Consider the following 11,905-nt stretch of genomic DNA (forward strand, 5'->3'; position numbering starts at 1 on the left):
CCTTCGAGCCGATGCATCAGGCCCGTTTCAAGTTTCTCTCATGGAAAAATGCTTTCCTTGTGGCCATCATCGCTGCCAGGAGGGTGGGTGAGATCCAGGCCCTATCCCTGCTAACAGCCTTATCTGACGTTTCACGACACAAGGGTGGTGCTGCAGACGCACCCCTCATTCATGCCAAAGGTTCCATCGGAATTCCAGCTCAACAAGCATTTGGTGTTGCCTGTGTTCTTTCCGAAACCTTTGTTGCTGGCTGAAAAGACTTTATACTTGCTGGATATGGCTCGCGCTCTGAAGGTCTATGTGGCATGCACAGAGTTTCCGGAAGACGTCTCAATTACTTGTGAACTTTGGTCCTGTGAACCATGAGAAGGCCTTGTCCGAGGCTTCAATCTCCAGGTGGCTCTCCGGCTGTATCGCACACTGTCATCGGTCGGCTAACCGACAGCTGCCCAACTGTCTGAAAGCCTGATCTACCAGAGCGATCGCTGTGATGACGGTGTTCCTGTCCTGTCCGCCCCTGCTGGACATCTACAGGGCTGCTAGGTGGAGGTCACCAAACACCTTCACAATATTCTACTGCGTCGACGAGGAGTCCAGGGAGGAGTCCAGGGAGGACCAGGCAGTGCTATGCAACCTGTTCGCTTGAAGGTGAGCCTGTTAAGAGTAATTGCTTCTGTTGAGCCTTGCCACCTCCCGTGGTTGTGTAATTTTGTACTGCTATGTATTTTTTATTCATGAGCATGTGAATCCATGTCGGACCCCATGCTGGAGAAGGAACAAGTTACTTACCTGTAACTATTGTTCTCAAGCAGGGGTCTGGCATGGATTCACATGCAAACCTTTCCGCAATGCCCTCTGCAGCTCTTCTTGGTCACACTGCCACTTTACGTGCTTACCAAATGTGAAGATGGCTGCCAGAGGCTGGGCTTAGGTAGAGGGCAGTCATTGGCTGGTGCAGTATGACCCAGAGCTCAGTAATTGGTTTAGAGGAGAAAGACAGTTTGTAAGTGAAAGGATTCCCGGCCTCACTGGGAATATTCATGAGCATATGAATCCATGCCAGACCCGTGCTGGAGAACAATAGTTACAGGTAAGTAACTTGTCCCTTACGTCTCATTTTTAAGTGCAAATAAATGCTTGAAGCATAAGATTTTAGGTCTCTGTTACAGCCCAGTCAGTGCTACAATAAGACCAGCCGTAAGAAGAATATTTGATGAACGTCAAATGTCGTCATTTTGGCAGTAGGATCAATCCAATAAATAATGCTAAAACATTACACGCTCCTGTTGAACTAATAAAGGCAGGGATGTGATCCACTTTTGTGTGTTCTCAATGGAATACACGTTTAAAAAACAAACATAGATCTTTTCAAAGATAGATCTGTAATTTCCCGTTTGTTTACATAATCGAGCAGCACTAGGTGGGTAGTTCATGAGTATTGCACTGCCGCTAGGCCAATTCCGCATTTCATCCTTCTGTGGTCGATAAACAGACCACCATTAAATTGTAAAGTCCCTGTCGTACAAGGGCTTTGAAGCAGAAGAAATCTGGCAGGAAGCACTAAACTCAAACTAGTATTGTTGTTACCACTTTAGTTACATAAATTATACAGCACTTTTTTGAATTTGTACTCTTGGAGTAGGAGCCAATGATTTTGCTTGAATGATTTATTTGCATACCCTTTTTATTGTTTGGCGTTATCTTTTTTTTGTTTGGTCTTGGATGCTTGTTTTTTATGCAGTGCTTTTTATGAGCACTTTTTCGAACTTGCAGGTTTTTAAATTGTGTATTCCTCTAAATACTTTATTTATACTGGTCTTCTTTAATTCTTAATGTTCATTTCATTTGTGCTGGACTGTTTTGTGCAATTTTGTTACTGCATTTTCTAGTTATGTTCTTTGGCTTGCTGTTATATAATTGCACCTTTTTTGTTTCTTTACTGGACAGTATTGGTTATTTTTTGTGGGTCACATTGATTATGCGGTGTTATATGGTGGGAGTCTATTGAAGCTTTTCATGTATTCTCTCGATTCATCCTGAATAGGTTTTTAAAATCTGGATAGAAAGCTTTTCAAAATGAAATCATGAAATACATTCAAATCTTGAAGATCGGATACCATGGTATGGAAGGAATATATAAAGACTTCCTTCTGGCTTATTAAAAATAAAAATGTCCTACGAAGATTTTTCAAGCTAGAGAGATATCTTACTTTAAGGGTTACAAGTCGTCTTATGGATCACTCTATCACTGGTGAAATACTTACCTCACCCAGGTCTTCCTCTCCTGATCTATAAACTATATGTAATGGATGCTTTCTAGATCTGTTTTCTTTTCAGCAGTACCATTGATGCTCTTTCAAGAGCAGATCACTAGCCTGCATATGCCACCCACACAATCTGTTGACAGCTACTTGAGGTGACTGTTGGTGCAATGGCTCCCTATGTCAGATTTCCTTTGAATGGTTAACTATAATGGCCCCTATCATTGAGAGCACTGCATTTAGGTAAACACTCTCAATACAATCAGTTAGCAATTTTCAGTGGTTTAATTTTAAATATGTTGGGAACCTAGTGCTTGTAGACGAGGGGGAATATTCCATGACTTAAAGTGAAATGGACCATTTTTAAAATCTATTTAAGAAACGCAGTTTCTGTATCCAATGTGGATCAGTTATAATCTATTGACCTAGTTCACACAATGACTTTTGCTGTAACTTCCAAGAGGAGATAATTTTATCAATCATGACCCCACTTCAAATAGTATTTAAGTGTTGTTCCATTCAAACATCTGAAGGCTGGAATCAAGTGGGTACTTTAATGGTGGCTTTGATTGATGAGCCCCCTCCACACCCTCCACTCCTTACCAGAGAATGGGTGATCTGATTGTTTCCTCCGATGTTTGCTTGTAGATCCCTTGCTGACAAATTGCCCCCCCCACCTGTTGTTCACTCCCTTGTTTGTCTGCTCCCCTCGCTGTGTTCTTCCGCCTATGTTTGTAAAGCACTCTGTGCTTAATAAATACCCTAATTATAATAGCTGCCCGGTAATCAGATCAAATATGCAAGCATTTTAGAGGTAAAATATGTATGTGTTCTAAAACTGGTCTTTGTACAGACCACCTCTTTTGAATAACCCAGTTTTGATCTTTGCAATAGGTCAAAGTTGCAGTTCAGTTGATTTGTGTGCCCACTGAAAAATAATGTAATTTAACATGAGAAAATTGGGTGTCCCAAAGTATCATTTATTGGCATCGGTTGTGAATTTCAAGTGTTGTACTGAAGATCCGAATGAGACGCATCATTAGATTGTTGTGAGATTCTGTTTACAACAAATGAAAGCTCTTTTTCATTCCCTCCAGGTTCTAAAAGAAGCTTCCCAAACAAACCACCTCTCGCAAGTCTGGTGGTACAGGCCCTTCCAGTACTTTGAAAAGAATATTCAAGGGACGGTACCTCGCTCCTATCATTGGCCTCGGTCATTTCCACTTCCATTTCGAAGGCGTTTTGGTCGACCAGTAGAATACAGCAGACTTGTGAATGATACATAGCATCTGAGAAACTTACAAGGGGGAAGGAACTGCCCTAAGTGCTAAGAACTCTGTGAGAGAACATTGCCATAAAGTGAATTGCTCCCTTGTCCGTCTTCAACAGTACCTTGACTAGCCTATTCAGTTACCTGGTCATCACTGTGATCTTGTTTTCCCTCCAAAGGACCTGCGTTGGACAACGGCAAAGCTTAACATGCCCTGTACAAAGTTCCAGTGAACAGATTGTTGATCTTCATTTCCCTTCAACATGTTCCTTTGTATATCTGACAACCACATAAACGTTTTATACCTTGGGTTGTGGTATTTCCAGTCCTGGCTGGGAAAAAACATATTATTTTCTTGGGAAAACATACTTTTCATATCTCTTGCCCCAAAGATTGGGCTGTAAGCCATTTTCTAAGAAATGTCTCTATGAAGGCTTTAAAATACCTGAACGGGAACGGATTAAAGGCTGAAATCTTTCTACCATCTGTACCAATGTTATAAAAATCGAAGCAAAAGAAAAGTTTTATAACTTTGATTTTGTAAAATCTGCAGTGGCAGTGTCAAAAGTGCAAACATACTCGGTTGTAAAGTGATTTTCTAAGTATTTCCTAACTTTATTTTTCAAAATGTATGAAAATTATTGATGATTTTTACATGTCTGGAAAATGAGCGTTAATGTTGGAAGAGATTTGTCTGTTTATAGTGCCTTTCTTGTCTTGATTGTACAGTCAGTAGACAGTCTTATATGTTTTATTTTAAATAAAGTATTCCATGAAAGAATGACATGTATATGTTACTGAATTCATAGCTAAATTAAACATGTTAGCTGCTTCAAATGTTGAATTTAATATAGTCTAAAATGTTTTTTTATGTTCTGAATTCACTTCATATGTGGTGGGTTATTTTCATGTGATTTGTCCCACATGAACATGTTTTTTTGCATGTTTATCCAAAAACATTATTTCCTGGCTTAGGTTGTGAAATGTTTTATCTGGAAATTGCATATGAATCTTCACCAAGACATCTTACTCCTGTTTCTCCCAAAATCTGTGCATATCGTTATCCATCCTTATTATTTTTAAAATCGGGTGCAATGCTTTTGAAAATAAATGAACCACAGATTTTCATTGTCTATTGATTTTGAGAGGGCTGAATTGCTTTCAGTGGTGACACTGTTATTATTAATTTTAAGATGAAAATCAGTTGTCTCAATCCCGTATGTAAGACCGCCTTTTATTTTCTTTTTTAAGGAAAAAGTATAAAAGCTCACCTTTTAATATTTCTTCCTATGTATGAAACTGAACTTCTTTCTCAGCAATACAGCCATCACTGTATAAGATCTGTATCTGCTGCATAATTGAAACCAGATACCTTGTCTGAAATTATACATATCTGGCAACTTCGTTGACAATTACAAAAGTATCTAATTCCTTTAAATATATTTGCACAGAAAAAACATGTAAATTGAGTTTCACTCCTACCACATTTTTGAAAAAAGTATTCTAACCTATATTTGCCAATGTGCAGATTTTATTGAAAATGTATAAAATATGTATTAATAGATATATATGTACACATGCACACATATATATGAATAAATACATATATTAACACATTCATTACATATTTTATGTGAAGCAGAGTTCTCTTCTGTAGGGTTTTGTGTATTCACAAGGTGATATTTGTATTGTAAAATACTAATGATGAAGGAAAATAAAAGACTTTCGTTCACTAATGTTTCTTTTTTTCAGTATTATCCATGGGGATGTTTGAGAAACATTGAGATTTGCATTTTGTGGTAACGCCAGGACTTAAACAAAACTAAAATGTTAAGGTTGTCTCTGATCATGCCAAACAATTAGTTTTAGTGGCCCATTTCATGGCATCAACCCTTTGTAAAAAAAAAAAAAAAATCCCCTTTAGGGGCTCCATCTTTATCTAAACAACTGGTTTCATTTCCTAACCATGGGTTACCTATAACAAAAGTAATGCCATCTAATAATTATTTCACTTTAAAGCAATTCTGTTATTCTATTACTCAGCAGGATTCAACATCTTAGAACAAAGTGGGTGACAGTGCCGAGTTGGGTACATTTAGTTTAGTCAAAGCACTGTTGCAATGCCATGGATTTCTTTAATTTCTTGTTTCCCAAATGTCATACTCATTGTGATATGTAATCAGTCATTTTAGACCTGGAATGTTGAGAGTATTCTATTTAGACAAGTTTATGCTGTGGCAATACATATTTGTGCTCCCTGCAGATCCTGTAAACAATTGAAGCATAACAGAGGGCTCTTTTGTGTGGTAAGTCACTACCACCCAAGTTAGTGGCCTCAAGATGAGGGCCTCCAATAAGGTAAATGTCACCTAACGCAACAGATCCCCAACGGAAGGGTTTTGATGTCGTTGGAGTCCCTGAATTGGGAAGGAGAAGACATGCATGGCGCGTGATGGGAACTTTGGTCACAGTGTCCTTGCCTGGTCTATGCACAACTCTTGCAGGCCACAATAGCATCCTTTCCAAGCTTGCTTTTGGCCAAAGCGCTGGAAACAGTGAGAAGAACAAACAAGAAGTATGGCATGCAGGCTTCTACAGTGGTTCGAGCCCCATATTCCAAACTTACTTATTGCCCAAAAGGTATAAAACATAACGTGTTTAGGAAAAATAGAACCTGCATTTGAGAGATTTGGAATGTTATGCAACATCTATACAGCACTGCTAATGTGAACATTTAATTTGAGCTGGGATGTAGGGATAGGGGATCCAACAGTCTACTGTTACTCATCAAATATTGTATAGGACATATTAAAGTATGCTTTGTTCCTAAATGACATACACAGACACTAGTGGGGACTTGTATGAACAAATTAAGATGGTGTTTTCTGATAAAGCTCATAGGACACCTCCAGCCCAACAGTAGCCTAACTCCTCAAGACATTTATTTGAAGTCTTTCTACAGAATTCTTCATTCTGGAACTCCTGCCACTTGTCCAGGACTTTGTTCTAAGGCCAGATTAAGGCAAGTGACTATATTGTACAATCCTAGCATCTGAGGCTTGGCCATACAACATCACAGCCTGATCCACAAAAACATGATATACTCCTTTCACTTACTTGGCAAGGTCCTACATTGAGAGTAGAAGAAATGGACCATATGTATGCACTCCCAATCCAGTGCTCTGAAAGGTCTGCATTCACACACAAGAAGCTGCTCTGCTGCCTGCATTCCTACTTTGCCTGATGCTTCAACCCAGTCCTCCGGTAGAGGTTGGTGTTGTGGCATCCTACTGGACGACAGCGGCTTCTCTTAGGGTGCCTTTACACATGGCGAGAGTGGTCAAGAATTTTAAATTTTTCTGTTTTAGTATATCGCCCACCCTCCACTCCTCTCAAAGAATCTCACCGGTTGCAAAGATTTTCCTGCTTGCACAACATGTTGCTGTTTCGAAACCAGCTTTTATCCTAGGAGACTTTAATATTCAAATGACTTTAGTCCTACAATAATCGGGGATAGGGACAACTCTGGCTTGGCCCAACTGTTCAGGAGGCCCATGCACATAAATGAACTTTGCCTCAACCTTCTATTGTCAGAAGAACCTTGCCTCAGTGGTTTGCAGCCGCTCCCCTGGTCGAATCATGTGCTGTTAAACATTTACCATTGAAAAGGGTCTGAGGATAAACTCCAAAATCTGCTTCCAGAAGCTCCCAATAGCTCCCTGGAATGAACCTCAACAGTCCTTTTGAGACCTACTGTTAAAAAATCCCATTTAAATCCTCAATTGCATCCAGAGTGAAGTCACCTTTGCTCTCAATCATGTCGGACCTACCTCACCTATTAGCACCCAAAAACACACACGCAGTGAAAAACCATTGACCTTGTGGTACAATGTAGACACAATGAAATTGAGGAAGACCAATGAGACACATGTTCCAAGTCAAAACTCCCAGATTTGACTGCCATCCCAATCTCAATCAAAATCTCCCTAACATACCAGTGAAAAGATGGTTATTGCACTTTAGTGACACGTGTCTCCTGCAGTAGGGTAAATATCACACCACTCACCTTCACACTCGACCTCATTTGTTATCCTTACACACACTGCCAGCCAGAATTCCTGAAATACACCCCAGTTAAAGACACTTGTATTAGATAAATGTTGCCCTCATTCAAGACATCATCCTCTCCCTTGGAGCCTTACAATGTCACACCCATCAAACTTTACATATTAAGCACTCTGCGCTATCCATCACAGTCATGCAAACAGTAAAAGCTGCCTTCATCCAATGGCTGAAACAAAACCAATGCTTTCCCCGATATACCAAACTGGACTTCCAAATTATATGTGCCATTGAAAACAGTGCTTAAGACTACTCCCTATTTATATGGAGGCCAGAATAATGCTTTATGATATGTAATCTGGATTCCATCATTGCCTTGGGGCTCTACACCGCATACCTGAATAACTACTGCCTGAAATCAGGGCAACATATCTGCCAAAACTTGTCTCAGCCTCTGTATCATTTGAAACTATCCATTACACAGTGCTGCTTACCCGATGCCACACAGTGGCTGGCATTAAGGAAAATCTCCCCAGATTTCCCCCATCCTTTGCATGGTGCCAAAACACTCTGTTCTCTTCCCTCTAGAGTTTAATGGCTGTATGTCACCACTAGCAAGGATCTTCAGAACCTATATTGGTTAGCATGCTTACATTGATGGTGCTCTTATCCACCTTAAATTGGAAATCGGTTTGGTTAGTCTTCCACAAATCATAAACTGTGTTAATCACATCCAATGGTAAATGCAGGCCAACTGGCTTTGTCTGAAAAGGCTAGAAAACAGAGATTCTCCTCTCCAGCTTTCTGGATCTCCCACTCTTCCTTTTCATTGGACAGTTGGCTCTTTCCAGTACCAATGCATAGTTGAAAATGGCCATACCTGCCATACAATTACCTGCCGCAAATAAAAGGTTGTAATAAATGGCTTCCAACCCGAGCACCTGCTGAAGGGGCATTTCGAGGGGATTGGGTCCTCCGTCGTATTCCATATCTATGACAGGTAATGTCCACAGCTGTGCTGCTTCGGAACATTTTCGGCTCCTGCGTCGATGACGTCGATGCGCCGTCCCCGAGGACCTCCGACGGCCGACATCACCCGATGTGATAAGTAGGACGCACGATGCCCGTAGCCTCAGTTCCGTTTTTTCCGCAAACGTGTTCGCTTTGTGAATCTCGGTACGCCGCGACTCTTTGGAGTTTGTTGTATTCTTCTCGGTTCTTTGAACCTGTTCGGTTTTTGTGAAAACCTGTTCGTGACGATGTCTACCTCGTCTTCAACCCCATGTCCGGGCTTCAAGAAATGCAGGGACTGTGGGTCCAAGATGTCGGTCACGGACTCGCACAACGCCTGCCTCTGGGAGGCCCACCATACGACGACTGTGTCGACTGCCAGTCGCTCACGGCCAAGGCCTTGCGGGAGGGCAAGAAGAAGTTGTCGATAGGTCGGGTGTCTAAGCCCCGGAAGTCGAGGTCTAAGGGGCTTTCGACGGATGACTCGAGAGACGACTCTCTGCATCATCGTCGGAAGTCCAGTGGGTCTCCTTCCAGGAGTCGGTCTCGCCACTCCTTTGCCTCTTCGAGGCATTCCCGGAAGCGCCGGCATCGGTCGCTTTCCCCGTCCTCTTCCGAGGACTCTGCCCGTCGGCGTGTCGCTTATCCCACCATGCAAGCGACACCAGAGGAATGGGCTTCCTTCGGGAAGCAGATGTTAGCGATTCTTGAATCGCAGGGCACCGGTCCGTCCGCGCCTCCGAGTGGGGTCGGTCGGCACCGGTCGAGAGACACCGCTTGTACGCCTTCAGGCTTGGGTGGTCGGCACGGCTCACGGGAGAGGTCCCGCTCGAACAAGGGTAGCCGTTCTCGCCATGCCCGTTCCAGTTCCCGGTCCTCGATGCGCTCGAGACCGCGTGATCCTGTTCCGTCTTCGAGGAAGACGTCGACGTCTGTGACGCCGAGGTCGTCGACGATCTCGCTCGAGGCTCTGCCTCCGAGGGGGTCGTCGACGCTGTTGGCGCCTAGGTCGTCGAGAGACACGCTCGGAGCTCCAGCTTCGAGGCCTGTGTCGACGCCGTCGATGCTGGCGGCGCTGCAGCTGACGTCAACGCCGATTAGCTCGACGCCGATTCTCTCGGCGCCGACTCGTTTGGCGCCCTCGATGCCTTTCTATTTCTATGTGTTTGTAACGCGCCGACAGCCCACAGTCATATATACCTAGGGAGGCCCTGTAGAGTCAGAAAGTTATTGGAAAAGATGTGTTTTCAATAATTTCCTGAACTTGCTATAATTACCTTCCAGTCTTAAATTCACTGGAAGGCTGTTCCAGGACTTAGCCGCTCTAATCGGGAACGCTCTGCCACCACCTGCTGCTCGTTTGACCAATGGGACGACCAGGAGGCCTATGTCGGCTGATCTCAGGTTTATCCTAGGTGTGTAGATGGAGAATTTCTCCTTAAAATATTTTGGGGCCTTGCAATGTAGGCATCTATGAACGATCGTCACGGCCTTGAAGAGGACTCGCTCTTCAATTCTGAGCCAATGAAGATCCTTCCTTGCCGCCGATATGTGCTCTCCATATTTGATTTTCTTAACAATGCGAACGGCATCATTTTGCATAACCTGGCATCGTTGCAACTCATTCTTGGTGGCGCCCACTAGCATCGCATTGCCATAGTCCAAACGGGACAGAGTAGTCATTCTTGCGATATTTGCAGCATTAGCTTCACTTATATAGGGTCTGATTGCTCTCAACAGTCGCAAGTAATATGTATTGTTTTTCTGCAAATAATTTACTTGTGCTTTCGGCCCCCACTGATGCTTCTACCAGCATCCCTAATGTTTTAACTTGGGGTAGCACTGGAATTTTGGCTCCTTTTATCATGAACTCCCTATATTGGTCTACTAATTTGGATCTTACATGCTTAGAACCAAAGATCATGAGCTCGGTCTTGCTGTTATTAAGACACATCCAGTGCTTCTGCATCCAGATGTCGATTTTATAGACTTCTATTTTCGCGCAGTCTGTGGTGTAATCTCCCGTCATTTTGAAAACCAACGGAGTATCATCGGCGAGTTAGTGAAAAACACACCGATGCTTTCTAATAAGTCAGAGACTACGCATATAAATATTAAAAAGCAGAGGAGACAGGCTGGCTTTCGAGGCGGTGGTGTTGGAGGGGCCCCGTGGCACGGGGTTAGCCCCTAGAAAGGCTCTGGCTAAGGTCAGGCATAGCTTTGGTCCACAGGTGTCTTCCTCTCACCGCCTGGAGTGCATTTCAGAGGGTGATGAAGGCTCTGATGAAGGCTTGGTTCCAGTTACGGTGCCAGATGAGCTTATCTCGGGCCATAGCCAATTTGATGACCTGAGGCAGTCACTGCATGATGCCAGTGGACTGGATACCTCTCCGGAGGTGGGGTTTTGTAGGCCGGAGCCTGGCACTCATGCCGATTCATCGTACCGGCGCCTTATGTCTCGGGTCACCGAGTATTTGGGATGGTCGGCTCCCCCAGAGGAGTTTGTTCAGGATGATCTCATGGACATCCTTGATCTTGGTCCCCCCACTGACCCGGTACTGCCGTTTCATATGGCTCTGCAGAGAATGGTGGCGGCAGCTTGGACTGCTCCGGAGAGTCTCCCAGCAGTGGGAAGTCTTTGTCGCGAAAATACTGTCCAGCCAGTAGCGACCCCTGCTACTTGTCCAGGCACCCCACTCTGGAGAGTTTGGTGGTGCAGGCGGCTACGGCCCCGGCAAAGCAGGTGTCGTATCCTACCATCCCTCCGGATAGGGACGACAAATGTTTTGACGGCTGGGTGAAGAAAGTGTTTTCTTGAGGGGGTATGGCGCTTCAAGTGGCCAACTCCGTATGTGCCTTGTCTCGTTTCACACACACTCTGTGGAACTGTGTTGCATTAGCAGCTGAACATATTTCCGAAGGGGACGAACGGGATGCTTTCCTTGCTATGGTTCAGGATGGCAAGGATGCCATGTGTGAGGCCGTTGAGTCGGGTTTGGACATGGCATATTGTGTTAGCCGGTCCATGGCGGCGAGCACCGTAATACGCAGGTTTGCGTGGTTGCGGAAGTCTGGGTTCACTCCTGATGTGCAGTCCCGGCTCCTCAACATGCCCTTTGACGGTGAACATCTTTTTGGCAGCAAGGCTGACAAGAGCCTTGAGAGGTTGCAGACCTCCAAAGCTGCAGCGAAGTCGTTGGGCGCTGCAGTTCGACAACCTCCGCCTTTTCGTCCTAGGGGACAACAATGTAGGGGAGGTTCCTTTCGCTATTACTCGTCCTTCAGTAAAGCAAGAGGAGCT

The 11,905-nt window shown here is 43.8% G+C and overlaps 1 protein-coding gene across 5 annotated transcripts in view; it reads left to right on the forward strand.

Moving 5' to 3' along the window:
* Positions 1-5,263, forward strand: part of SGMS1 (sphingomyelin synthase 1) — a 1,534,398-nt gene extending 1,529,135 nt beyond the window's left edge. For all 5 annotated transcript variants that reach the window (XM_069611296.1, XM_069611295.1, XM_069611298.1 and 2 more), the window contains one exon: positions 3,359-5,263. In XM_069611296.1, coding sequence (XP_069467397.1) covers positions 3,359-3,547 — 189 coding nt within the window. In that variant the 3' untranslated portion in view covers positions 3,548-5,263. The remainder of the gene's footprint in view (positions 1-3,358) is intronic.
* Positions 5,264-11,905: the final 6,642 nt, after the last annotated feature.

This window comes from Ambystoma mexicanum, chromosome 8, assembly GCF_040938575.1.
Source record: "Ambystoma mexicanum isolate Mex_15411 chromosome 8, UKY_AmexF1_1, whole genome shotgun sequence".
Classification (NCBI taxonomy): Eukaryota; Metazoa; Chordata; class Amphibia; order Caudata; family Ambystomatidae; genus Ambystoma; species Ambystoma mexicanum.